Source organism: Conger conger, chromosome 7, assembly GCF_963514075.1.
Source record: "Conger conger chromosome 7, fConCon1.1, whole genome shotgun sequence".
Classification (NCBI taxonomy): Eukaryota; Metazoa; Chordata; class Actinopteri; order Anguilliformes; family Congridae; genus Conger; species Conger conger.
Genome location: NC_083766.1, coordinates 25,368,886 through 25,395,807, shown reverse-complemented (window position 1 = coordinate 25,395,807; position 26,922 = coordinate 25,368,886). Strand labels below are relative to the sequence as shown.

General features: G+C 42.6%; 2 protein-coding genes across 3 annotated transcripts; both read left to right on the top strand.

The window, feature by feature from the left end:
- LOC133133772 (RNA-binding protein 27-like) lies at positions 1-13,620 on the top strand. 2 transcript variants are annotated; one of them, XM_061249967.1, is made up of 20 exons: positions 1-172; positions 918-1,036; positions 1,198-1,322; positions 2,277-2,356; positions 2,500-2,571; positions 2,660-2,856; positions 3,433-3,687; positions 3,934-4,110; positions 5,774-5,926; positions 6,678-6,801; positions 7,159-7,309; positions 7,681-7,890; positions 9,166-9,249; positions 10,042-10,140; positions 10,255-10,323; positions 10,860-11,027; positions 11,445-11,543; positions 12,072-12,236; positions 12,784-12,894; positions 13,132-13,620. In XM_061249967.1, the coding sequence occupies exons 1-20, from the start codon at positions 114-116 to the stop codon at positions 13,237-13,239; spliced, it is 2,625 nt and encodes an 874-aa protein (XP_061105951.1). In that variant the 5' UTR covers positions 1-113; the 3' UTR covers positions 13,240-13,620. The 2 variants fall into 2 exon arrangements, with proteins under 2 accessions (XP_061105951.1, XP_061105952.1); XM_061249968.1 differs by lacking the exon at positions 2,500-2,571.
- Positions 13,621-18,139: 4,519 nt separating this feature from the next.
- Positions 18,140-19,494, top strand: LOC133133866 (POU domain, class 4, transcription factor 3-like). The gene is made up of 2 exons (XM_061250130.1): positions 18,140-18,262; positions 18,610-19,494. The coding sequence occupies exons 1-2, from the start codon at positions 18,140-18,142 to the stop codon at positions 19,492-19,494; spliced, it is 1,008 nt and encodes a 335-aa protein (XP_061106114.1).
- The last annotated feature ends 7,428 nt before the right edge of the window (positions 19,495-26,922 follow it).

The window sequence follows — 26,922 nt, the reverse complement described above, 5'->3', positions numbered from 1 at the left end:
GCGATTTGTTCGGGGTGCACGTTGCGGTGTTGATATAAAGCCTAATTGGAATTAACAGACAAACGATGAAAGTGGGATTATTACAAACGACTTTTTAAGCAGTAACTCTGAAGATGATCATTGAGAATGTGGAAGCTTTGAAGTCGTGGCTTTCCAAACTGCTGCAGCCAATGTGAGTGAATCGAAGTGTCATTTAATATTATTATTATATTAAGTATTTAGTTACATATAGTATTTTTGTTTGCTCGCAATATATCTGTGAGTTAGTAAATGTAGTGCAAGAGTCTAAACGTTTGTGGACAATAGCATTGGCTGATATGCGTTAGATAACAGCCTAATTTGCCTGTTGCCTTCGAACTTCTAAGTTACTTTGGAGGCATACAGTTAAGTTACGCGGACATTGTAGACACATTGCACTTCACATACATCTGCTACCAGCGATCGGTTGACGTGAGATGGCTCAGTTTCGGACGCTGGGATCAACGGAATTAATTCATATAAATAGTTAACCAAACACATTGTTTTAAAAAAAACAAAACAAATATAATTCATTCATTCGTTTATTTGCATCTTAGTAGTGTAGCTTTTCTGCATAGTATATAGACCTGGCAGTAAATTAATTAAATAAAATAACTATTTGCACTGAAAATACATTCAAATATATTATTTATTTGTTTTGAATGTCCCTTGTAGTATTTTTTCAGCATTGCAGAATATGGTTATTGAGATTAAAGACTCATGTCCTCGACTGGGAACACATTGCCTGGTCCTTGGATGATATATTAATGTTATTTTACATGGCCTAGCTGGTTGGTTATGATATAATTGTCAACTTGATGATTTGGGAAGTGTTTGCATATTGTACAATGTTTATTATTAGTTCATTTAAAGTCTATGGAAATCAAACTCTTTTCCAGATGTGAAGCAGATCCCTCAGCACTGTCAAACTATGTAGTCGCTTTAGTGAAGAAAAATAAACCTGAAAAAGACCTGAAGGCTCTTTGTACAGATCAGCTGGATGTCTTCTTGCAAAAAGGTAAATGTAGTGCACGTCACAATATTCATATTTGCAATTTGACTCTGTAATCTCTAGTAATCTGACCACCAATGCGTTTCTGTGTTCCCAACCACAAACCATGTTTAGGCCAAACTGTCTTTGTCTGTCTATGTCTATCTGTTTATTTATTTTTATTTCAGAGACAGACAATTTTGTAGAAAAACTCTTTGCATCTTTAAACACCAAAAGCTACTTGGAGACCCCAACAAAGGGCGTTCTAACCAAGGAAACCAAACATCCTAGTGGAAAACCTGTAGAGGAGAAGGTACAGAGCTCCCTTTTTTATAAGAAGGATGCCAATGTTGTGAATGCAGGCAGTACTTCATGACTGGGGGTGTGTAGCAGCAAGTCATATACCTGTCAGCTCCGCCTACACTTTCCGTGCATTCCGTCTGCAATTCCCATCTGCATTCCCATTCTGAAATTCCCATCTGCAATTTCCATCTGCATTCATTCATTCATTCATTCATTCATTCATTATCCTAACCCGCTTATCCTGAACGGGGTCGCAGGGGGCTGGAGCCTATCCCAGCATACATTGGGCGAAAGGCAGGAATACACCCTGGACAGGTTGCCAGTCCATCGCAGGGCACACACACCATTCACTCACACACTCATACCTATGGGCAATTTAGACTCTCCAATCAGCCTAACCTGCATGTTTTTGGACTGTGGGAGGAAACCGGAGTGCCCGGAGGAAACCCACGCAAACACGGGGAGAACATGCAAACTTCACACAGAGAGGCCCTTCTGGCCGAACATTAATCCTGTCTGACATTGTAGCTTAATTTCTGATAAACGTCTAAGACTACTCTTGTGTCCCTATATGAAGTTGTATTATGGTCTAAACTATGAGTGAAACAGTGTTGGTGTACACAGCCAGTTGGCCCATTTAGCCGGGGTAATTGATGGAAACAGAAACGTGCACACACCCCAGCCCTCCGGGACTGGAATTGCCCACCCCTGCCCTAAACCATTTGCTTCCTAATAATCCATTTCCCTCTGGTATCTACGATGGAATCTTAACTGCATGTTGTGACATTATATTTTGATGACTTCTTTCATTTGGGATGAAGCATATGCTTATGGCCTAAACCTGTATGTAAATCACTACGGATATAAGTGTCTGCTAAGCGTAAATGTAATTGAGTGCAAGATGATGCTTCATGTCACTAGACATCTCTCTCCTGGTCTCTGCCATGGTGTCTTGGGTGCTAAGGTCGGCCATGTTGAGGGCAACAGAAGAAGCAGAAGGAGGAGGAGTCCTCTGAGAAACCACTCCGACTTTAACAAGTCACGGTAAGCCTTTACATGGATATCTCTTCACCCACAGCTCATTTTATCCTTTTATTTCTCCCATTATGACCCATTAAATGGTTGGCTGATGCTTCTCATTCACCCATTCATACTCACACACCAACGGCGATTGGCTGGCATGCAAGGCGCCAACCTGCTCGTCAGGAGCATTTAGGGGTTAGGTGTCTTGCTCAGGGACACTTCGACACACCCAACCGGTAACCCTCCGACTGCCAGATGACTCTTCTTGCCACCCGTGAGTGATGCAGAGCGGTAGATAACTGTGTTGATTTTGTGGCGTATCAGGACTCATGGTGAGTGGAGAAAACACGACCGTAAGCGGTGGCATGAGGACCGCTTCAGAAAGCAAGTGGAACCGCGCAGAGTGTGGTGTGACCCCCCCACTGGCACGAGTCACAGTCGCAGCAGGAGTCACAGTCGGAGTCGGAGTAGGAGCAGGGGCAAGGCCCGGAGCGGAGACCGGGAAAGTCACAGAGGCAAAGGTGATTTCATATACATTATATGCGACTCCCATGGTGGGGTTTTGAGAGTATATGATGGGTTCCAATACACCAGATGAGCTCAATAAAGCGTAGAAATCCAAAATGATTACATTACATTACATTATTGGCATTTGGCAGACGCTTGCCCCGCCCCATTTATCCAGAGCAACATACAGTTGATTAGACTAAGCAGGAGACAATCCTCCCCTGGAGCAGTGCAGGGTTAGGCGCCTTGCTCAAGGGCCCAACGGCTGTGCGGATCTTATTGTGGCTACACCGGGATTAGAACCACCGACCTTGGGGGTCCCAGTCATGTACCTTGACCACTACGCTACAGGCCGCCCACGATTACGTATTTTACCTGGTGTGTGTGTGTGTGCATGTGTGTGCGTGTGTGTGCACGCGCACGCATCTGTGTGTACAAACATGAATTTGCACGAAGGTACTCCTATCATCTCTGAAGGCCTACTTGAAGCTTTAATGCTATTAGATCTGTATTCTGTATTGCTAGCTTTAGCTCTGCTCTGAGGGAAGATTACACGGGGCTTGAATCTGCCTCTATGGCTGTTTCCACAGAGCACAGGCCAATGTCTGACGAGCAGCGGAAGGGTCCGGAACACTCCACTCCCATCCTGGGGTCATCATGTGACCCCCCTGAACCGCAGCCGCCACGCCCCGCCCTCCCCCCCTGCTCCGGGGGCCGCGTCGCCCCCAGCCCAGTCTCCATGGCGACTCCTGTTAGCCTGCCCGACAGCACCACTGAGAGCTGGTCAGGTGCCCGTCCTGATCGCAGCGAGGGCAAGCCACTCGACGGGCAGAGTCACTACGACGGTGAGATTTCGGCCTCATTTCATCATCAAGATAATAAAAGTTGTTTTTTAAGCTGATCCCTCTCTTCTTTTTTTGTATATTACTTCTTCTTAGGTAGCGAAGTAATTCTTGATCATTTTTAATGCATTTTGGACTGTCCTGGCTTACTTAAGCTGGACTTAAGTGTGTGTGCCATCTTGATTTGCAATACAGTGCATTTCAGGTGGGCTGTTTGTGGTCATTCTATCCCCCTGTCTCTCGACAAAGGCTTCTGTGTGCAAGGTGACCTTTGCCCCTTTGACCTTGGCAACGACCCCGTGGTGCTGGACGATGGCGCCTTGCCAGCAGTGATGCCGCTCCCTCCCCCGCCAGGTGCCCTGCCCACAGGAATGGCCACACCCAACCAGGAGCAAGCATCCCCGCCGGGCTCCACCCTCTCACCAGGTGGGCTGTATCTTTCTTTCCTGATGTTTTACTCTCTTCTGATCTTCCACACTGGTGAAATCCAGAGGGGCAGTTCACTTAAAAATGTAATTAAGCTGCAGTATGTGATATGATCCTGAGGTTGGAGAGTTGGGAGCACAGAGCGGAGTTTGGGAAGTTACACCTGAGAGTTGGCTCGTTTCACTGGTGGGGTATTTTATTGCACTGTTGTGTTCTTGGGCTTGGCTCAAACCTCTGTACCCATGAGCAGGTGATCTGAAATAGTTCAGTAAATATCTAGTTATGCATTGGGCAGTACGGTAAAGTCTCTCGAATAAATTGTTTTTAATGCTGCTGTGGGTGCAGGTGAGGACAGGACTTCCAGGCCACTAATGTCAACAGTGAATGGCAATTAGTATCCAAATGCTGTGCAATGCCACAAGTACCTCATTTCACTGTAAAAGTTATTCATTATTCAACATTTCCCTCTTCAAGTGTCACACTTCCACGTGCAACTCAGAAATGTTTGAAATGAGTGCAGGTGGGGATCCCAAATCACTACCTGTGGGAAAAGGTACTCTCTTCTGCTCCCAGAAAGAGATAGAGATGTATTTATTTATTTATTTTTTGTTGGTGGAATGTTCCTGTTTCGTTTTGCTTCATAAGGGAGGGTAATCTAACACGATCTTCACGCACCAGTCACTGGTAGACCAAAATTAACTAGATGCTGGTTCAGAAGCAATAATATGTGGCTTCATTTTCTGTCAATTTTCTTTTATTTGAGGATGTTAAGTAATTTTTATTTTCATTGCTGCAGTTGAAAAGTAATATTTGTAGAGGAGGAAAGATGTTTCGTGAATTAATTTTATGAAATTAAGATTATGTTTATACAATTCGTGAAAAAAAAGTCTCTTGCAACACTGGCCGACTGGTTTTCAGAAGCTGCAATAACAACCTTTGACCAGACAGAGGCACTGTTTGCAAACTATTATCAGCTGTGAACTGTGGTGTTGCTGTTTCAGGCATAATGTAGTTCTTTTTAAATGGCATTGTCACATTTCTTCTGCAATTAATATAATCTGGTACATTAAAATGTATAAATTATAACTGTCCATGTTTAAAGGCTTTAATACAGTGTTCTCAAGCGCATTGCCACAGACGACCGCATATAACCAATTAATGCTGCCTGAATTGATTCAAATTACACATTCACACAGCCATATGCTTTAAAGCACAGAATATAAGCTACAGTTGTTATTTAGAATACACAAATAACACATTTCACTTTATATACATTATGGGCAAACCTGCAGCCCTAATTCAGCAAATTAACGAATAATTTAATCAAGATCTGAGGCTGGAATAAAAAGCAGTATACACACGGCCCCCATGGCATTGAGTTTGAGCTTGATTTGTTTCCATTCATGTAATTACACACTGTTCCCATTACAGTTCGTTTTTGTTTTTAAAGATATTTTTTAGGCCTTTTTCAGCTGTATTGGACAGTATGTAGTATAGAGAGACAGGCAGAATGGGAGCGAGAGAGTGGGGAAGACAATTTGAACGTCGCGGCTCGCAATGAGCATGCGGTCAGTGCTCTATAGGCTGCGCCACCGAGACACCCCTACAGTTCATATTTTTGTGCATTCTTGTAGGTGTAACAGATTGATCTCCCCTGTTACAGGTAGTAAATGTGCAGAGGCTTGTCACCCGGAGGTCCCTGGGGCTGTGGAGCCAGGCCGGGCCCGGTTTCAGCAGCTCTTCCTGCAGGTTCACACTCCCAGACCCAGCCTCATGGCACTGAGCTCCAGGCCCCCAGACACCCGCATCTCCAGAGGTATCTGCACAGGGGCCGCAGTGAGGGGGGAGTGGGGCTTTTTAGCATTAAAACATACTGTATTTATTTACTGTACCAGGCCCTCTATAGGTGTGCTTCTCCCTGGATTGTTTCCCATCATCACAGTTCTTGAGATGTTCTTCCCATTTGGGAGTTCTTTACCTCACATGCTCAGTTTTTGGGGGTTAGTGTTTGCGAACATGGTTTTGCATGTTTGTGACAGCATCTCTGTAGAAATACAAAATGCTATCAGTGACTGACTAATAACTGAGTTTTACTGAAGATGGTAAAGTCCTTTCGTTGGCTGTACCAATCTGCCATCATTCCAGGTCCAGGATCTTGTTGGTAACAGCCACATCACTTATTTTATTGTTTCCAAAGGTTACTGTTGCCCACGGGGTACCGATCACTGTCTGGTACCAACAAAGATATCACTGTTTGGTATCAAAACGGATCACTGGCTGGTACCAAGCTGTGGTCAATAGGCCTATAACCTTTTTCATATTAATTTAAAGATATTACGAAAATTAAATGTATTACAGTACATTGATAGGCTCTCGGTCCGTACTATGGGGATATGTTGCTCTTTGTTTTTTTCTATAGATTGTCATAGACCTCCTGTACCTGAAATTATTACTGTTCTTGTTTCGGTTGAGATGTGCGTTGCCACGCGAGCTCTTTGGATACAAACCGTTGCCAAAGTACTGTAATGGGCCTACATGACTCCAGTGAATTATTGTCACCTCTTTAGCCGCTAACATCGTCGTCCGGATGGAGGCAGGTTTGTCAGCCAGGCAGGACGACGGCCCTCAACAGACCGAAGAGCTTGGCAGGAAGAGGCCCCTAGGGGCCAGCGAAGGGCCTCTGTCCAAGAAGTAAGAGGGGCGTCTCCCTACCCCCGATCCAACTAGGGCCAAACAAGTTTTGATTCTTTTCGACTCCATTTCACTCAGTTTCTTTAATTTCGTGCATAGCTTCAGTTTAAACCCCAGACCACAGAGCTGCATTACAACTGGAACAGCTATCCGAAATAAGGGTTAGCCGTTCCAGTTGTAATGCAGTTCTGCGGTCTAGGTTTAAACCTGAGGTTAAGCATGCTGCAGTTGACCCCTCAAGTCGCAGTATGCTGAATAAAGGTCTTAATTATGCACAGGGTCTTGTAACCTGTGTTTCTAGATGAACGTTTGTTGGTTGTATTTAACATGCTAGTGTCATTGTGTTCTCTTTTTTAGAATAAGCTTAAATAACCAGCACAAGCGGACTTTTCAGAGGAGTCACTATGGAAACAGTAAACTTGAGGTTTGGAGAATCCCGAGAGACCTGAACAACATCACGAAACTGAACGAGCACTTCCACGTGTTCGGGACGATTATTAACATACAGGTACAGCATTTACCCCTTTGGGGTACATTCAGCCAATCGTTTCGTGTTGTGCATAGTTCAGGGATCTGGAACTCAAACCCACTATGTTCGCTGGTCTTTGATGTGTTCCTGCACTTAAGTGCTTCATTTAAGTCACTGATTGGCTAAAGAGTCTGCACACCTACATGGGCTGCTGATTGAACAAAAATGACAAAAACCAGCAGAGGCTGCGGCCCACCCGGACCTCAGTTTGAGACGCGTGGCGCTGATGGAGCATAATTGACTGAGTCAGACTGAGTCATGATTGGAGGACATGTCTGCAGTTCACGGGTAGGACGGTGAAGCGTTTCGCACTCAGTCCGAAGGTGAGATTCGACCCGGCTCTGCTCCAGGTGGCGTTCTGCGGAGACCCGGAGGCGGCGCTGATCCAGTATTCTTCCCCCGACGAGGCCCAGCGGGCCTTCAGCAGCACTGAGGCGGTTCTGAATAACCGCTTCATCCAGGTCCGCTGGCACCGGGAGGGCCCCGTCCAGGCCCGACACACACCTCCGGGACCGAGCTACAGCGCCCCCACTGGGCCCCCGCACGCCAGTGTCCGCAAGGTGAGGACAGGACAAACTTCAGTTACCTTTTACCCTGTTCACCCGCTGTCGGAGATCACCTGGGCAACATTAGAGTGGTCGTCTAGCAGTCGGAGGGTTGCCGGTTCCCCTGCCCTGGGCGTGTTTAAGTGTCCCTGAGTAAGACGCCTAACCCCTAATTGCTGATGAGTGAGCTGGTTGTTGCCTTGCATTGGTGCAAATGTGTGTGTGTGTGTGTGTGTGTGTGAATGCGTGAATGAGAGGCATTGTAAAGCGTTTGATAGAGCAGGTTTTTTGGAATGCGTTTTCAAAAGTCTAAGTCAGTGTTCTAGAACTCCATTGCTTTCAGTTCACCGGTAGTGATTGTGACATCAGCATTAGAATGCTCACTTAAGAACATTCTTAAGGTCACACTTTACAATATGGGTTCATGAATTTCCATTACGGATAGTTTGTGACCAGTGCTTCACTTTGTTCCCACCTGGAGTGAGAGAATTTCACTTGCAGACTCACCCCCCCGACCCCGGTATCCCAGGATGCACTTCACCCGATATCCTGGGGGTTCCTCTTGTGCTATTGAAATGAAACTGGCTAGCTGGCCAATGATACTGTGTGTTATTTCACCTGCTGTTGCTGCCTATCAATTTTCAGCTTTGTTTAATAATATATGAAGTTTCTAATCACCATTTCATTCTACAAAAGAAAAAAATTTAACAACATGAAAAGCTCCTGAACTAACCTACAAAGACCAGGATTAATCTGATCTTTAATGACCATAGATCTCTGGAATGTGTGTTTCAGAATAAAAATGTTAGTATGTGTGTATGCATTCATTCATATGTGTTACACGTATTGTTCCTCTTATTTTTCACCTTTTTTTCTTTTGTACTTTTTATTTTCCCTTATCAAAGAGAATATTACATTTCTGAATTGTGTTACCTGGCCTTGTTCTGGGGGTCTCTGTTTTCATTTCACCTCACAGAAAAATGAATGTGTATTTTCATTTGATATCGCAGTGCTTCTCCTTTTGAACATAACTTTCTAATGGCCTTTTGTTTTTGAGGATCATATCAAACCTGGCCTTTGAAAGACTCATTTTCAATTAAATTTGAAAGTTTCATTTTTACATTTTTTGTTGTGGTGGGAGGAATGAAGTTGAGCTGTTTTTGCTTTGGTGTAATTAAATTGTGAATGACTGGTTGGTAGCAGAGCTGTTGAGTTTTACTTGGTTGGGAAATTGAGTAGGTGTGCTCTGTAGTTCCTGACGTTTGTCCTTCTTGTGTCTGTGGCCCTGAGGTGATTAAGGAGCAGCTGGGCCCTGCCGGCCTCCTGCTGAATAAGACTGCAGCCACTCCGCCTGTCCTCTCAGCCACCCCACTGGTAATCACACCGCCCGGCGGCCATCTTAGAGATCTTTATAGCTTTCAGCAGACTGTCGTCTCTTTGGGTAGTATACATTTTTGGTAGGTGACGTAACTCTGGATTTATGATGATGGCTTGTAGATGGAGCAGATGTGAGAGAATATAAAATGTAAAAAAAGTTTTTTTGCCTTTTGGTATGATGGTTCTTATTTTGGATTTATCACATTTTTAGTTTAAAATGACAAAATACAGACATACCAGAAAAGGAGGCATGAGAGAGAAAAAGCTGCCTTTGCATGTATGTTTGATACAGTGCGTGTTTGTATAGGTTCTCTGTCCTGATCTTTTCAATGCTAATTCAACTTCACAGGATTGACTGATTTTGGTCCTTTGTGAGAAGGCTCTGCTAACACCCTTATGAATATTTGGGAAACGTTCAACGGAGACCTGACTGCTTAAAATGAGTCAATCACATGGGCTTCATTGTGACTGTGCTTGTGCTTAAGAGCGCATCACCTTTTCAATTATTCAGTGTGCCTTTCTCACAAAAGGCAAATATCTACTCGGATTACGTCTAAAGCCATGAAAGCCTTTTTTAAATTGTAGATAAAAAGATTGTCTCAAAAAAACTTAAAATAACAACTCGGTGTCATTCATGTCAACATGCTGTGACAAACTATGGAACAGATTTCACATTCAGAATTTCAGATTTAAATAGAATTATTTACGAAAACTTGACGACCAAGTCTAAAGCTGACTGAAAAATTTGATTAAATTAGCCTTATTGAATTTTTCCTATATGGTTTTCAGACGATGACTACATCGATGTGCCTTCAGAAGACGACTTCAGACGCAGTGGGGAAAGTGGCCAGAGCACTTGTAGCTCAAAAAGCCATGAAGAAGAAACAGGCAAGTGTCTGGAGGACTTTCTTTAGCCCGCTTTCAGTCTCAACAGACCCTTTCACAACACCTCGCTTTATTCGTAGTGTGTGTCAGTTCTTTCTTTTGTTGTATTTACTTTAGCAAGCCCTGCAAAAGGACGTGAGGAAAGTTCAGCAGAAGATGCTGGAGAAACGGATTGAATGTCAGAAGGTAAGAGGGTCACCTTGGAAAATGTGTGCTTTCTGGCGTGGGAGAGTGAAGCTGCTATGGTACTGTAGCTGGCACGGCGCTAGGACCAATTTGAAGAGACTGTAGACTAATTCTTTAAGGTAATTGCAAACAACCCAGCGTGATTTTACCCTGTAAGCACCCTCATTTTATCAATGTATGCTAAAAGACCCAGGCAGGCTAGGTTAATTGGAGAGTCCTTACCCCTTGGTGTGCTCCTGCTGTTGCCCTTGACCAGGGCGCTGGCCTCAGAACTGGAGTTGTTCCCCAGGCACAGTGCCATGGCTGCCCACTGCTCCTAGGTAGCTAGGATGGGTCACATGCAGAGGATTCATTTAAGAATAGAGGGCAATGACAGTCACAAACTAACAAACAAATAGATACATTATTATTATTCAAATATACATACTTTTCTTATATTTGGAAGTGTTGTGAGAGATGAATGGATTAACATTAATGGCTTGCGGCCATTTTGCTTCTGTGTGATTTGTGTGAACGCTGTGTCCATTTTCCTGTAGGTGTTGATAGGCAGGCTGGAGAGGACCAAGGCCCTGAAGCTGGAGGAGAGGTCCAGCATCATGAAGACGCTGAAGGAGCTTTCTGAGAGGATCTGCCGAATGAAGGAGGACGTGAGGTTGGCCCCCGTCGCCACGCCCGGTTCTGCGCGGCCCAGTGGAGACACGGACGTGAGTCTCCGCTCCGCTCTGCAGCCAATGGGGAGGTGGCAAATGGCGGGAAATGGAAGTGTGGCATGAATTACCCTGTTCCATGAGAGCTACTGCCCTGTAGGTTTTCATTTCAACCCTAACAAAGCACACCTCATTGAACTGCTAGTTAGTACCTGGTCTGCCGAATTAGGGTTGAAATGAAAACCTACAGGAGGGTAGATATCCAGGAACAGGGTTTGGGCACCACTGTTGCATGGGGTTCATGCATATAGAACATGCATGAAATATATATATATATATATATATATATATATATATATATATATATATATATATATATATATATATATTTTTTTTATCTGACCTCTACATACCTGGCATAGGAAAGTAAAGGTCCAAGAAGGCTGAATAAATTTCCTGTTTGTCTGAGAGCAGAAGGAGCTGCTGGATACGGAGCTGGATTTGCACAAAAAGCTTGTCTCTGGAGAAGACCCTACTGACCTGAAGAAGAAACTCAGCCAGTTACAGGTGGAGGTGAGTGCCACCAGTCTGTCTGAGACTGTTACTGCGCTACTTGCTGCTTTTCCTCTAACCTGCATCGCATACCATACCTCAAATTGGCTGTATTCTCTCATATTTTATTTATGTATGTTTTGTTTTGTTATGGGTGGAAGTCTGAAAGACTGAAACTCGCAATGGCACAGATAAAGATCCAGTAAGAGTCCAAACGGACTTTTCTCACTACGTGTTCGGCTTAGAACTATTTCCAATGATTGCTGTACAGTGTACCCAAAGGCTCCTTGTGTCTACAAGGAGAATACCGCAACAGTCAAAGCCTTGCTTTTCTTTTCCAGGTTCATATGAAGATAAAATGTTGTTTCTAACAATGTTCGCTTCATCCAGTCCTGCATAAGATCTATGTTTTTGTCAGTTCGCCCACAATGTGTATTGAAAATGAAAACTACATTTTGTGCATTTAAGCAGCACATGGACCTGATCTGTTTGATCCCCCAAATTGTTAACATATTCCAGGTTTATCTCCCTAATTGCACCCCATCCCAGGCCACGCGTTTAGGGCTGATCCCGCCGGGGGTGAGGGCTCGCTGTACGCAGGACCACGGCAGGGGTCGGGGCCCGGGGGCGAGAGGGCGGGGCAGAGGCGGTCCCCTAGCGCTGGATCATGGGCCGCGAGCGCTCGTCATCCCGGGGGTGACCAATGAGGAGACGGTAAGCGGAGTGAAGCGGAGATCGTAAGATCGGTTACGCAATCGGTCGCGTAATCGGCCTTAAGAGTATAAATTGGCATTGGGGCAACTTTGGCTCAGGCAGTAAGAGCAGTCGCCTGGCAGTCGGAGGGTTGCCGGTTCAATCCCGCTCTGGGTGTGTCGAAGTGTCCCTGGGAAAGACACCCCCAAATGCTCCTGTGGAGCTGGTTGGTGCCTTGCATGGCAGCCATTGGTGTATGAATGTGTGTATGAATGGGTGAATGAAAAGCATCAATTGTTCAGCACTTTGGATAGAGGCTCTATATGAATGCCAACCATTTACCAAATCACAGCGGATGGTTTATGATCAGCATGGCCATTCAACTCTTACTCTGAGACTCCTGACCAGCAGCTGTTTTCCTTTCCACAATGCAGTAATTATTCATTCAAGAAAAAATGCCATTTTTGCCAGAATGATGTACACATGGAAAGCCCATTTCAGTATAAATAATAGTATAGTTGGTAAGGAATAGTTAATTGAAAAAAAATGTTTGCATTTTATCTTTTAGGTGCAAAACCAAGCTGAGAAGTTCAGTGGTCACACTCTACGAATGTCATGGCTCAAACCGGAAACAGCTTTGGAACAACCCGTTAAGACTGAGGAAGACGAGTCGAAGAAGGTGCGTTCAGCTGTTCCTCTATTTTTCTTTTACTGTACCTGTACTTTCCTCAGCCTACACATGTCCTGCTTCCTGTGTCAAAAATAAACGGGCTGAAAGTTGTCTGAGCCATTAGTAAGTAGTTATTTAAAGTGGTGTAACTTTTCTTTGTCACATCTTAGATTATCCCAGGTTATGGTGGAAACTGTTCCGTGCAGAATCTGTCGGTCTGACTCAAGAATCACTTGTTTTGCTCAGGAATCTGTCAGCTTTGCCTTATATCCTGATAAAGAATATGATGACGGTGATGATGATGATGAGGACGATGATGAAGACAAGCGTGAGAGCCGATCATGGAGAAGATGAAAGGACGATGATTTTCTGCCTTAATTTTATTTTATTTGTGACTTTTCTATGTACTGTATTAAGGGAAAAAACTCTTCTTTTTTTCTTCCTGAAAGCCAGACACAAGATTTGCTGTGAGACTAAAGTTTTCTAAAACCTGCAATACTGCAATAATACGGTAGCCTTTTGAGCTACAATGAATCTGGTGGAATGCAACTTAAGCAAGGGGTATAATTTATTTTATTTATATTTTTATTTTATACAACATTTTTATGTTCAGCTGTGGAAAAATATGTTTGCTTTTGTTTGTTTAACCCTCCTGTAAAGAAAATACAAAAGGGTTATTACTTGGCATGAATATTCCTATGTTAATTGGGGGAGGTTTACATAGCTGATGTGTATTAGGACATTTGTGCTTTGATAGAATTTTGTGTTTTTCTTTTAAATATCCAATATAAGACTTTCTCCTTGTTTGTGTTCTACTTTTTTTACCTTAGAAATGCCAAATCAAGTCTATTAAATATTTAGCCTTTCCACTATTTAGGTGAAATCAGTTTAGTTTGAACTTTTGACTGTTTATAAAATTACTTTGAGTGTGTAATTGTAAGTCATGTTGCAGTTTTCTGTTATTGATCCCCCTATGAGTGTTTTCAGAGGTCCATTGAGTCAAAACGTTCCTAGATCCTGGATCAGGGCGTATACCATGTCGTCTCCCGCATCAACTGCGGAATTGGAAAGGCAGTTCTTCTTCCGTTCAGCCGATGCTACGCATTGTGTGAAGTTGTAGGCTATGGGGCACAGCCTATAACCTAGTGGCTAAGGTGCTTGACTGTCTGGGACCTGGAAGATTGTTGGTTCAAGCCCCAGTGTGTCCTCAGTAAGATCAGTGCAGCTGTATAGTTGTATGAAAAGGCAGATGGCAGAGGATTTTTTTAGCTTATCAGGCATGGAGTCTGCCAACGTATGTCCTGGCGGGGCATATCCCGATTTTAAAAATAAATAATTGGTTATTTAGCTGACGCTTTTATCCAAAGCGACTTACCATTGATTAGACTAAGCAGGGGACAGTCTCCCTGGAGCAATTGCTCAAGCGCCCAACAGCTGTGTGGATCTTATCAAGGCTACACGGGGGCCTGAACAACCAACCTCCTGGGTCCCAGTGATGTACCTGAAAACGTGCTATCATCCAAAATGCGCTGTGAGCTGACCATCGTGAAGGAACTTTTCTTAGTTTTTTCTGTAACCCGTAGAATTCTACTGCATTGAGTAAGAAAACTTGGCCTCATTACCTTTGACATATTCAAACTGCTGATAAATTATGCAGTTTTTCTTCTACATTAGGAAGTCATGTGAAAAGCACTCAACAGTCTGTGTCTGATTTAAGGCAGCGCTGTTCGGCTCCCCATGGAGGAAACGTCAAGGAAGAACTGCCTCTAAGCATAATCTTACTATGCCCTGTCTCTGAAACACTGAGAGCCAGATTCACGGACACATAAAGACTGGGCCGAGACTAAATTATACATTTGAATAGAGCTACATTCACTGCATCACTGTACCACACAGAATTTGATTATTTTGAATGTCATTATTTCAGGGTTAAGTACTAAGTAAGACCAGGTGAGGGGGCTGGGGTATGTCTTTCTCTGTTCTCAAATGGTCGAATTTCTTAAGGCAAGAATTGAATAAATAGGTGTTGTTCCAGAAGGTCCTCTTACAGAACTTTTTTCAGTCCATATGATTTTTACAACTACTTCGTTGAATATTTTAGACTGGCTCCTCTCTCAGCGAGAGATGTCACATTGCCGTCACAGTGCACTGTTTAATATCCTTAATGAAAACGAGAACGCCTGCGAGGGAAACGGATACCTGCCGCGAACCCGCTGAATAATTCATTCTCTGTCTGGGCAACCGGAGAGCGCGTCCGGATCACATGGTGCGGCCGTGTCACCTGGCCGGACTCTCCTCTCTCACCGCGCCGCGGAGCGTGGAAACTGCGCGAGCGAACAGGTGCTTACCCGAGGGGAAAGGTGAGCACCTTAGCCGCGGAGCAGAGAAATTAGCCAGAATGTGTAACCCCGGAACAGCTGCCTGATGAAAAGACCGCGTGTACATTTGCCTTTTTACATGTGAATTTAATATTTTCACGTGTGAAATGAAATAGTCACATGTGGAAAGAAAATGTTACATATGCACTAGACTGACTTTTTCAACGTGAAAACAAAACTTGTGACTTGACAAAGCATAGATTACCTTTTTTGCCATCATCTTATAGCCTAAGCGATATTATTTTATAGTTCACATGGCATGTAGACTTTTCACATGTTGGGTGTTCACATGTTGTTTTTGGACATTTTGTTTTTGTATGGATGACAAAGCTATACACAGCGATGTGGTTGAACTGTAAAACATTGAAACAGTAATATTTATACTTTACACATACTTCACTTGTATAAACAATTGCAAGAAGTTTTTTATTATTATTGTTATTTATAACCTACAACATAGTTTTCAATTATTCGTCAGATTGTGCATGTCACAGTCAACCAGAGAAAGTGCGTGTGCTTGGCTACAGTTCACAGGGGAACGGCTCCCTATAAATAATTTTAGTTTTCCTCAAAAGAGAAGTCTAGTTGTTACAGCAAGATACCTGACTGAAATGCAAGATAGAAATTCCCCCAAAATAAAGATGCATCTTGGCATCTTGTAAGCTGCTTAAATTTTTTTACAGACTACCCACTGAATTTAGCAAACATTCAGTCATTATTTGGCAAGATATTAAAGCCCTAGATCATGATCCTTTCCAAAGTTAATCCGCAGAAACATTCACGCCTAAGGAAATTCTTTACTTAAACAATCTCTTGGCTACTGGGCGAGGACCGTTTTTCAAACAATTTCGTTCATGAGATCGATAATTCACCGGCGAGTTCAATTAAGGAGCCGTGAAATTACACCTTCGGTGGCGCGGACGGACTCTGACGGCAGCCCGCCCGTCAAAGCTGCCTCCGACCTGTCACTGTTGTCCTACAGACTTCCTCTCTGTCATCTGTGAGGTGTGACACCAGCACGCCTGGCCAGGGTCCTGCATATTTCATTAGCTGGATGAAACCAAAAGCCAGTCTCAACTGTGCTCACCACGTTTGCGTTCAAGAACATTCTGACCATCTTAATAACCCGCTACCAACTCCTCGCGGCATTAAAATGATAGGCCAATCGTAATCTCCTAAATAGATGAAGATGATATGCTATGCAATTAGGTATAGGGGTAGGACGATTCCAAGCGATTCAGTCAGGGGGCCCCAAAAAATGTATGCTATAGGGCGTTCCCAAAATTCCTGACAGCGACCCTACTTCTATGATTATTCGCCACTGTTGAGTTTGATTTGTTTTCTTATTTATTTAAATAAATATTGTCCTGCTATTTGTCATAAAGGCCCCTTGAGGTTAAATCCATTCAATTTAGCACTTTTGAATATATGCTACCCACTATGTTGTTGTAATCTTCATGCAGATATTTATGTTTCATAAAATATACATGATTTCCTTTACATTTTTAATAAATATTGGATTTGGTTAAAAAGGCTTATCTGATACAGCTCACGCCCCAATTAAAAATGCTCAATTGCGCATCAATTCTAGCTTCAAGACCCGATAAATATAACTAACTAACTTTTCAGCACTGATATTTGTTTAGTTTGTATCTTAACTAAAAATAAATATGATTATCAGTTTGAATCTAAATGAATAAATAAATAAATATATAAATAAATACATTTAGCCAATAGATGTGGAACTGACTACCATATAGGTGAACATGTAAGTCCCATAGCCCCCATTGTATATATTAATATATTAATTAATTTATGATTCATAATAATATACTGGTGAAGTGTGGCAGTCCATATTGCAGCATGGTAGATGGCATATCTGCTTAGTCATATAATGATGAGTAATTGATTAATTTTGTTTGGAGAAGATTTAATGTAATCTTTGCACGTGTATGGTAAGTTATTATTAATTATGTATTTCCCTTAACGGACACGGAGGGTATATAGCCCTATAGTTTGTAGCATAAAAATTACGAAGTTCATCACACAAGTGGGCTAGGCTCATGTAGGACGAAATTAATAATAAAACATTAAGATTGGTAGTTTGTTAGAACAATATATGCTGTTGCATATCCAGTTTTGATTTGATTTTCAACTCAGACGAAAGCATTTTGGATTGGTGATCTCTAAACACAAACATAAGGCGATTGTTAATTTCGTCAGCAGATGCCTATAGGCTACGAAGCTCAATATATCCAATGTGTTAGCCAACGATTGCACTCCCCATTTATCCATTAAATTCAGCCATACAGGCTAATTATTAGTTTTCAATACAAGAAACCATTATCACTGTAGCTGTAACAATATTGCAAACCGTCTATTGAATGAGAACGGCAGCTTTCTGGGAGAGGTGGCAATTAGGCTATCTATAGTAGGCCGCCTATACCACCTAAGGAAGAGTCTACCCAAAATACAGAAAGTGATCAAATGACTGGCAAAATTTTACGGATTATTTCCATTATGAAATTTTCGGCGCACAGTAAACTATAACTTCCCTGATCGTATATAGGCTATATGAAATATCAGTAGGCCTAGTGCACATTATATAAGTCGAAATGTTATTATACAAATGTTTGAAACTAAACGGTTTTATAACAGGTCATCCGTGTCTTTTCCTTGGCTTCTTGTGTGCATTACGCTTGCGCACTGCTGTTAGCCCAGCTCCTCGCGCACGGCTTGTAAGATGAGAGAAGTAGCAGGTGGGGAGAGATGCAGCGAGCCACTGTCGTTGGAAATAGCTCACATTGACAGCGACGAGGCAGAGAGCAGACCTAACCTATGTCCAGGGCTACCTGCCTGCAAGGTGCGCAAGCAAGATGATGACCATGAACAGCAAGCAGCCTTTCACCATGCACCCTGCGCTACATGAGCACAAGTATCCCGGGCTCCACCACTCCAGCTCGGAGGCCATGCGTAGAGTCTGCCTGCCGGCCCCACAGGTATGCGTCGGAGTAGGATGATCGGTTTATGTGATTTGTTCACACTTTTCTCTCATCAGCCTCTCTCTCTCTCTCTCTCTCTCTCTCTCTCTCTCTCTCTCTCTCTCTCTCTCTCTCTCTCTCTCTCTCTCTCTCTCTCTCCCCCCGCTGTATCTATCGGTACCCCCATCTCTCTATCTTTCTCCCCCCCCTCTGTACTCTGTATCTCACTCTCTCTCTCGCCTCTGCTTTCGTATTAATTTTTATGACCTGTACTCCGAGGAGGGTTCTTCGTGCTTGGAAATGTTGTTTAATCCTGAGTTGACAGAATTCCCCACTGACTCCAGCATGCGCGCTCTTGCTTGCAGCTCCAGGGCAGTATATTCAGCGGCTTTGATGAGAGTCTGCTGGCCCGCGCCGAAGCTTTGGCGGCTGTTGACATTGTCTCTCACGGAAAGAGCCATCATTTTAAGCCCGACGTGACCTACCATACCATGAGTAGTGTCCCCTGCACCTCTACCTCCTCCACAGTGCCCATATCTCACCCTTCAACCTTGACCTCCCATCACATCCATCAAAGCTTGGAAGGAGACCTCCTGGACCACATCTCGTCGAGTCTGTCGATGAGCGGGATGGGAGCTCCGGATCCATCCATGATGACAACGCAAACCCATCAGCATCACCTTCAGACCATGGGCCACCTTCATCAGGCCGTGGGAATGGGACACCCGCACTCTCTCTCCGCGGCCAACGGGATGGCTTGCATTAACAGTGTAGAATCGGATCCACGGGAGCTGGAAGCGTTTGCCGAACGGTTTAAACAAAGGCGAATCAAGCTCGGTGTCACGCAGGCAGACGTCGGTTCTGCTCTAGCCAACCTGAAGATACCCGGCGTGGGTTCGCTTAGCCAGAGCACCATCTGTAGGTTCGAGTCGCTCACGCTGTCACACAATAACATGATTGCTCTCAAACCCGTCCTTCAGGCTTGGTTGGAAGAGGCAGAGGCGGAATTTCGTGAGAAAAACAGCAAGCCGGACATTTTTAGCGGCAACGAAAGGAAGCGAAAGCGTACGTCAATTGCCGCGCCAGAAAAGCGGTCTTTGGAGGCGTATTTCGCAATCCAGCCTCGTCCGTCCTCGGAAAAAATCGCCGCCATCGCCGAGAAGTTGGATCTTAAAAAGAACGTTGTTCGCGTTTGGTTTTGTAACCAAAGACAGAAACAAAAAAGGATGAAATACTCGGCAGTGCACTAGTAGCCTATAAAATATGTTTACATTTTTAACAATATAGCAGGGATTTACAGACGTCTTATTCTCTTTATACAGGATTTGAAATGTACAGCACACTTTGAATGGATTATTTATTTTGATTTTGTTAAAAGTACTTCAAGTACTTCACTTTTCACCATGTTGCACATAAGGATAGCTTACTTATTTAACGTCCTAGTAATACCCTATGTATCGTAAACTAAGGTAAACCACTTGTCACTTTGAAGAAGTTTGTTGTCTCGATGTTCTTTGTTGTATTTTCTCCATACTGAAATAATATATTGTCATATTTATATTTCGTACTGTATTAATGTCCATTTAAATTAATGATATAATATAATACCGTTCACTGTGCTAGGACGGGTGTCATTTTCTGAAAGTAAAAAAATAAAAAGTAGCCTACACGGAGCGTCTACGTGTATAAGTGCATGTCAGGTCTTTGATTTATTAAGAATTCCTGATTCGGCACCATGGACAGGTCACTGTTCAATTATAACTCACAGTAAAAGGCGAAGGAATGCACTTTATCTAAATTCACGCCGTGCTCATAGCACAGTGAAAAACCAGATGCATTCCCGACAGTGTGAGGCTAACGCGGTTAGGCTGCGGTCATTGTGACTCTGCCTAAAGACTTTGTTCCATCTATGTGTTTTTTTTGTTGTTGTTGTTTTTGTTTTTCTTTTGTTGCTGATGTATGCAGGACAAAACTTTTAAAGCGCAATGGAAAAAAAGAACATATTTCCATTTTCACGTTTTAATTTCGCTTGACCAACTGTATGAATTTGAGCACCATTTAACATTTAATAAATTCATATTTTTTAAAAAGGTAATTCGTTATTTTGTTTTTATTAACAACAGCCTTTATTATTATTATTATTATTATTATTATTATTATTATTATTATTATTATTATTATTATTATTAATATTCTTATTATTGTTGTAGTTGTTGTTGTTGTCAACATGTGCTTCTGCATTGCTGGTAATAAACTTTCACACGATATCGATGCTCTGTTTTTCGCCATGAAAATGGTTGACCATGGTTGCCGTAAGTTGCTAATGTCTACGTAGTCATGCAGAATTCAACTTAGAAGCACCAAAATAATTGTAATGCCGCGTGTTTCACAGAAAACTGAAGTGTATTAAATTAAAAATGAATTACACGATCATTTTCTGCATGTGCTACTTATCGAATTGTTAAAAAAAAATCCGATCCCGTAAAAGTTTACATTTAAAGGCAGGCTGGATCTTATGTGCTGTATCGTATCGGACCTGAAATGTTTGAAGATCGGTGCTCATTTCTCAGTCTATTTAATCAGCACCATCTATTTCTTATCAGACCTCCTTGAATAATGAATAGGCTACGCAAATGCGATTGCGTGATATTGTGAGGCTTGAAATTATTAAATCATGGCGATGCAATATTAATCGTATATTGGTATAAAACCAGACGCCAGGGCGTTCAGACCCAAAACGCGAATTGTCCATTTAAGACTCGTGGGATGAAGGCGGCTTTTATCATTTCAGGTAGGATAAGCTATAATAACTCTTTTCATTTTTTGGCTGTCCCTTTTCACTTCAAAGGCATATAGGCTATCATTTTCAATGGCATTTCGACGGTATTTTATTCGTTGTAAAGTGCAGCCTAACATATTCTACAGTTAAACCTTTATGATATTTGTCATGTTATTGTGCTTTAGGCACATTGCAGTAGGACTATGCGGTTCATGCTGACTATTCTTCCTGAAATGGAAAGCTTATTTATTCATAAAAAAAAAACAAAAAAAAACTCTGATAATAATGAAATAAATAATGTTACTTTTCAGAAGACGCCACAAATTATCCACTTTCTGTTTCAGTGAAATTACGCCTCTTCGTTCACCACATAGCATCTGTTAACCAATAGGCCTAGATTCGCACTAACTCTGTCTGCCTATTAACAGTGAATGTGGAATAAAGTGTCTTGACAAATTGATATATCTAAAAAGGGCTAGCCTATGTTAAATTGTTAATGCCTTATTTCGTTTTTTGGTTTTTGAATATAACTGCATAACTGCATGGGAGCCTATTTTATAGGTAGCCTTTTGGCTAAAGTTAATGTTTTGATGAATCAATTTTAAATATGAGACAACTTTACCCATCTTTACTCAGAATATAGTGGTGACAGCACGATGGCAAATTATATGATGGGGTAAATGAACTCTTAGGTGCTTGTGTTATGTTGCTACTGTTCGCTACTCCCACAGTTTCAGATGGATTGATAATGATCTGTGTTGGACAGCCAATTGATCAATAACAGTTGAATATTTAGACATATGAAATCATTATTTTTCATTTGAAATTATATATCTGACCAGTTGAATGTATCCAAAGGGTTTCCTTTATCACATAGGTAATACAGTTGTAGCCTCGGCTACCTTCACTGAAAGCCAAATATATAAAACCTAGCATGTAATGACAGTTCCTCATACAGTTCCTCATACAAAGAGGCTAAAAATATAAATATGAGCACGTTTTACTGATCTCCACTTAGGCTATACCAATCGAATTCGCCAGTTGGATTCCCGCGATTTTTAAGAAAACTGACTAACCTAAATAATATAAAAATGTCTGTCTTAGACTGTGTAAACTTGGTGCAATTCTCCCATGCTTCTTGTAAAAGTTGTAATACAGTTAAAAGTGCTTCTGGTTAGAATAACGTAGCTACGTAAATGCGCTTAATTTCGTGTGAGAGATGTGTTGACGGATCATTTAAGGACAAGGGCAGGGGAAACCCGAGAGTCGAGGGACGTAATCCGACTGTAGTCAGCCGTAGCTCAATGTTTAATCTATTGCCTTAGCGTCAGAATCACTAACTCCGTTTATTAAGTCTTACGTAGCCTAGTAAATGACAAGGACATTCAGGTTACAGTTGGAAGAGAATCAGAAGAGAGCATTTAAGAAAATACACTAACAAATACAGAAAATAGTTTTCTGTTTTTTTAGACCTGGACTTTTGAATATTTCATAGTATAATAAATCATGGTGTATAATAGAGAAGTGTTTACAATAAAATCAAGTAATACATTAGGAACATCTATTTACTTGGTTATTCTCTATTATAGTCCCAACTGAATGATTATAAAATAATTATTTGTTTGCAATGTTCATACTCATTTCATTTTATTTTTAGAATATCATTATATCAATAGAATATTTGTTATCAATGTTTCAATGCAAAATGTATAAACCATGTATCGCAATTACTGATGGACACTCACAAGACGTCAAGCCATTAACCTTTGCCCCCAGAATTCTCGTGTAAGAATATTATATTAAACTATTAACCCAGATTTAAGAGTGGAAAGTGATTATATTTCCTTGGATTTCATTTTTCATGTGACACTTTGGATGATAAACATACACACGCACACGCGCGCACACACACACACACGCACAATATTATTCTTCAATTAAAAGGAGAGAGAGAGAGAGAGAGAGAATAAACCACAGACACGGAGATGAATCCATCGAAGATTATGTCTATTTAGTTTAAAAATGTACAGATAATGAAAATATAAGGTGTTTATGATGTAATTCAACAGTTAAATTAAAATGTAAGAAACATTAAAACCCCTCTGCTGCTTTTCTCTGGAGAGGCGTCAGATACACCACAGGACAAATAGTTTTAGTTTAACAGGATCATCGCTATGTTGAGCACATCTTTCTGCTGAGAGGGAAGCGCGCGAGCCGATAAATAATTCTCTTTGAAGCTTGAAGATGATTGGAGTGTGATTAAGAGCATACAGTTGGTTTAGGTTAACATACAGACGTCCGCGGGGAAAACTGCTACAAGGGGGAGAATAAAAGATCACACTTTTCTTTCAGTTTCCTATCAGTTTATCGTAACACATTCTGTGTATTTAAGGTACGAAACAATTGTGGCATTGAATAGAAATTATGGCAGTCGGAGTGTTATTTATTTATTTATTTATTTATTTATTTATTTATTTATCCATTCATTCATTCATTCATTCATTCATTCATTTAGCAAGCATCACACAAGCTGCATTATATGGGTCTCATAAAACTAGTACGGAATCAGTCGATAATTAACGAATTAGTGAGAGAGTGAGTGAGTGAGTGAATTAATGAATGAATAAATCGTATTTATCAAATAAATAATACATGAACATATAAATAAATAAAATAATTGTGTACGTGACCTTTGCCAGTGTTTGTATCGATAAACGTTTCTTTCCATTCTCCTTATTCATATGGAGGTGCAGCGCGGAAGGCTACAGGCAGAGATGTGACCACAGTGCAGAAAGTCTGCCGGGCAGGACTCGAGTCCCTACCGTGTGCGAGTATCTGTCTGTAGGGTGACAGGTGGCTGACCTATAGACTGTGACACACGGTCTCCCGAGTACGAATTTCCCGTTTCTTATGAATATTTATTGTTCTCCCACTTCCCTTTTTCCTGTGAGATGAAAGAAGCATAAAACCAAATAAGAGGACTATGAAATCGCAGCACATATTTCCCCTTTAAAAAAAAATTGGAATATACAAAACGTTAATCCCGGAAGGGGAACGGGCATTAATTAGGCCATTAATGCGAAACAACAGATATGAGATTGACAGGAGCTCAGAGAGCAGATTGCCGTGATTAAACACGGCGCAGATATTTTGTGACGGGTGCTTTGTGGACACAGAAGCGCGTTCATGGACCGTCGCTGCTCCATCCTCATCGCAGGCGAAGTGCTCGGCTCTTCACCTCAGCCGTGTTCAAAGCCGCCTCCTCCTCCGGTAGACGCTCTGACTGACAGATCGACCTCACTCACTGCCTGGCAGGCCAACGTCATGCAATTGGAAGAAAGTTCATTTTAGGGTCACCGACTATAATAGCAGTTATGTATAGATATTTTTTTTACTAGGGGTATTCTAGCTGCCAACTGTGGTATGCTAGTTGGTAAGTTGATGTACTCTTCAAGGGTTCAAATTGTATCTATGCGATCACTCTAGGACTCGGAACTATACCTTCCTCTAGGGCAGGGGTCGGCAACCCTGGTCCTGGAGAGCCGCAGGGTGTGCTGGCTTTCGTTGTTGCTTGGCATTAATTGATCAATGAAAGCCGTTGATTACACAGTTAACTCACCTCACCTGGTTTCTTGGGTCTGAATCGGTTGCTTATTTTAAGGTGGAGACGAAAGCCAGCACACCCTGCGGCTCTCCAGGACCAGGGTTGCCGACCCCTGCTCTAGGGTCCTCAATGCACTTGTCCCAGGGTTTGATTGGCACTTCATGTCACGGCGGGGAGGACAGAGGAACCAGAAGCAGACACGGGGATGTAGAAAATGGCAAGTTTACTAGCAGGTGAAGGGGCAGAAAACAGAACAGAACAGGCCAAGGTCAAAAACCAGGGGGTCAGTCCAACAATGCAGAGGTACATAACACTTCATTGCACGTGGCGTCGGGTAAATGCCTGTAATATAATGCTATGTAATGTAATGTATTTACTTTGCTGATGTCGGGTTCATAATTATATTACATTACTTCCCTGCCCATCTTTCAGAAGAGACGTTTAATCGAGGTCCTCACTCACTGTGGTCATTATGGTAAAGTGGTAAATGGTTGGCATTTATATAGCGCTTTTATCCAAAGCGCTGTACAATTGATGCTTCTCATTCACACACACACTCACACACCAACAGCAATTGGCTGCCATGCAAGGTGCCGACCAGCTCGTCAGGAGCATTTGGGGGTTAGGTGTCTTGCTCAGGGACACTTCGACACAGCCCGGGCGGGGGATCGAACCGGCAACCCTCCGACTGCCAGACGACGATTTTTTAAAGGGGAAATATGTGCTGCGATTTCATAGTTTCATAGTGTGTGTATGAATGGGTGAAGGAGAAGCATCAATTGTACAGCGCTTTGGATAAAGGCGCTATATAAATGCCAACCATTTACCATTTACCAAAATTGGTGTCCAAAGACGAACCCAAATCCGAATTTTGTATGACTTTTTAATATCCCAGAAAATCTGAACCTGTTTTCAGGTCAGACCTGGGTCAAGTAAATACTTTTATTGGATGCAAATACTTTTCCACACTTTACTAAGCTCGTCTGGTATATTGGAACCTATGAACTACTCTCAAAAGTGCAAACCCCTCCCTCTGTTCCTCTTGGTTGGTTCAATTGCACCAAGCAAGATCAATCGGGCACAGATAAATATTTGAATCCAAAACAATTACGCATTTGACCCAGGTCTGCTGCAGGAGCGGTGGAATCTGCTCTGGGGAGGGGCGGGTTTAAACGAGGCCAGGAGTGTTTGGGAAGTGAGTGCAGATTCATTATTTACACCTGGTTTGACAGAATTGCTTTTTCACATGTTGTCATCGGAGCTCCACGGCCAATCCAGCGGGAAACAATTCAACAACATCACTCAGCCTGAATGCTTGAAGGTGACATATTCTTCAAGGGTTCAAATTGCATCTATGTGGTCACGCTAGGACTCAGAAACGTACTTTCCTCTAGGGTCCTCATTGCACTTATCCCTCATTTGCACTTCATTGCACATCGCTCCAGATAAGAGCATCTGCTAAATGCCTGTAATGTAATGTAATGTAATGAATGCAGTGTCTTTCTCTCTATTTTTATTTTTTATTTTTTGTTATATCTTATTAGCATGTCAGTATGTTTCTGTGAAGTGAGGAAAGTGAGATTAAAAAGAGACTTAAACGAACCTCCTCTCACAGGGCCTGATATGGTTCACAGGCTGAAGCGCACAGACAGGATGGGGCAGGTACTGAGGAAGCGGAGTTTGCTGGAGAGGCTTCTGCGACAGAAACCCTGGCTGACAGAATGGGGATGAGAGCACAGTTTAATTACAGCAGACTGCCGTCCCAGACGCCCTCCTGGGCAGGGGGGTAGTGAGCGCGAGGCGGGGTGGTGTGTAAGGAGGGGGGGGGTTTATTTTGGCAGTGAGGGGGGAGGGGTGCCATCAGAACCAAGGCATCACCACCTCTATTATTCATAAACTGCCAGCAGCAAAAAACGGAGAATATGACCAATATAGAGAGGGCCGGTCCCACACTGCATTTTATCAGTCTCCTCCCATTACCATCACCCAGGAAACCCTGTCAACCTTCGCCCTCCACGGTGTTCCCTAACATGGCGGCCGGAGACGGTCGCGAGCCTGCACCTGAAACCGCCATTTTAAAGATGTGACCACCTCTCTTTCTTCTGCGCTCACACTCGCCCCGAGCTCACGCCCCTGCCCCTCTTTCTGATATCCCTCTCCCTCTTGTCTAACCCCCCCCAAAAAAACAACAAAAAATAGCACTTATGATGACTTCATGAACAACACTTCGTCTGCCAAATGACAAAAATGGCAATGTAAATGTCAGGAGGCATGACATTTCAGCCAGCAGTGTGC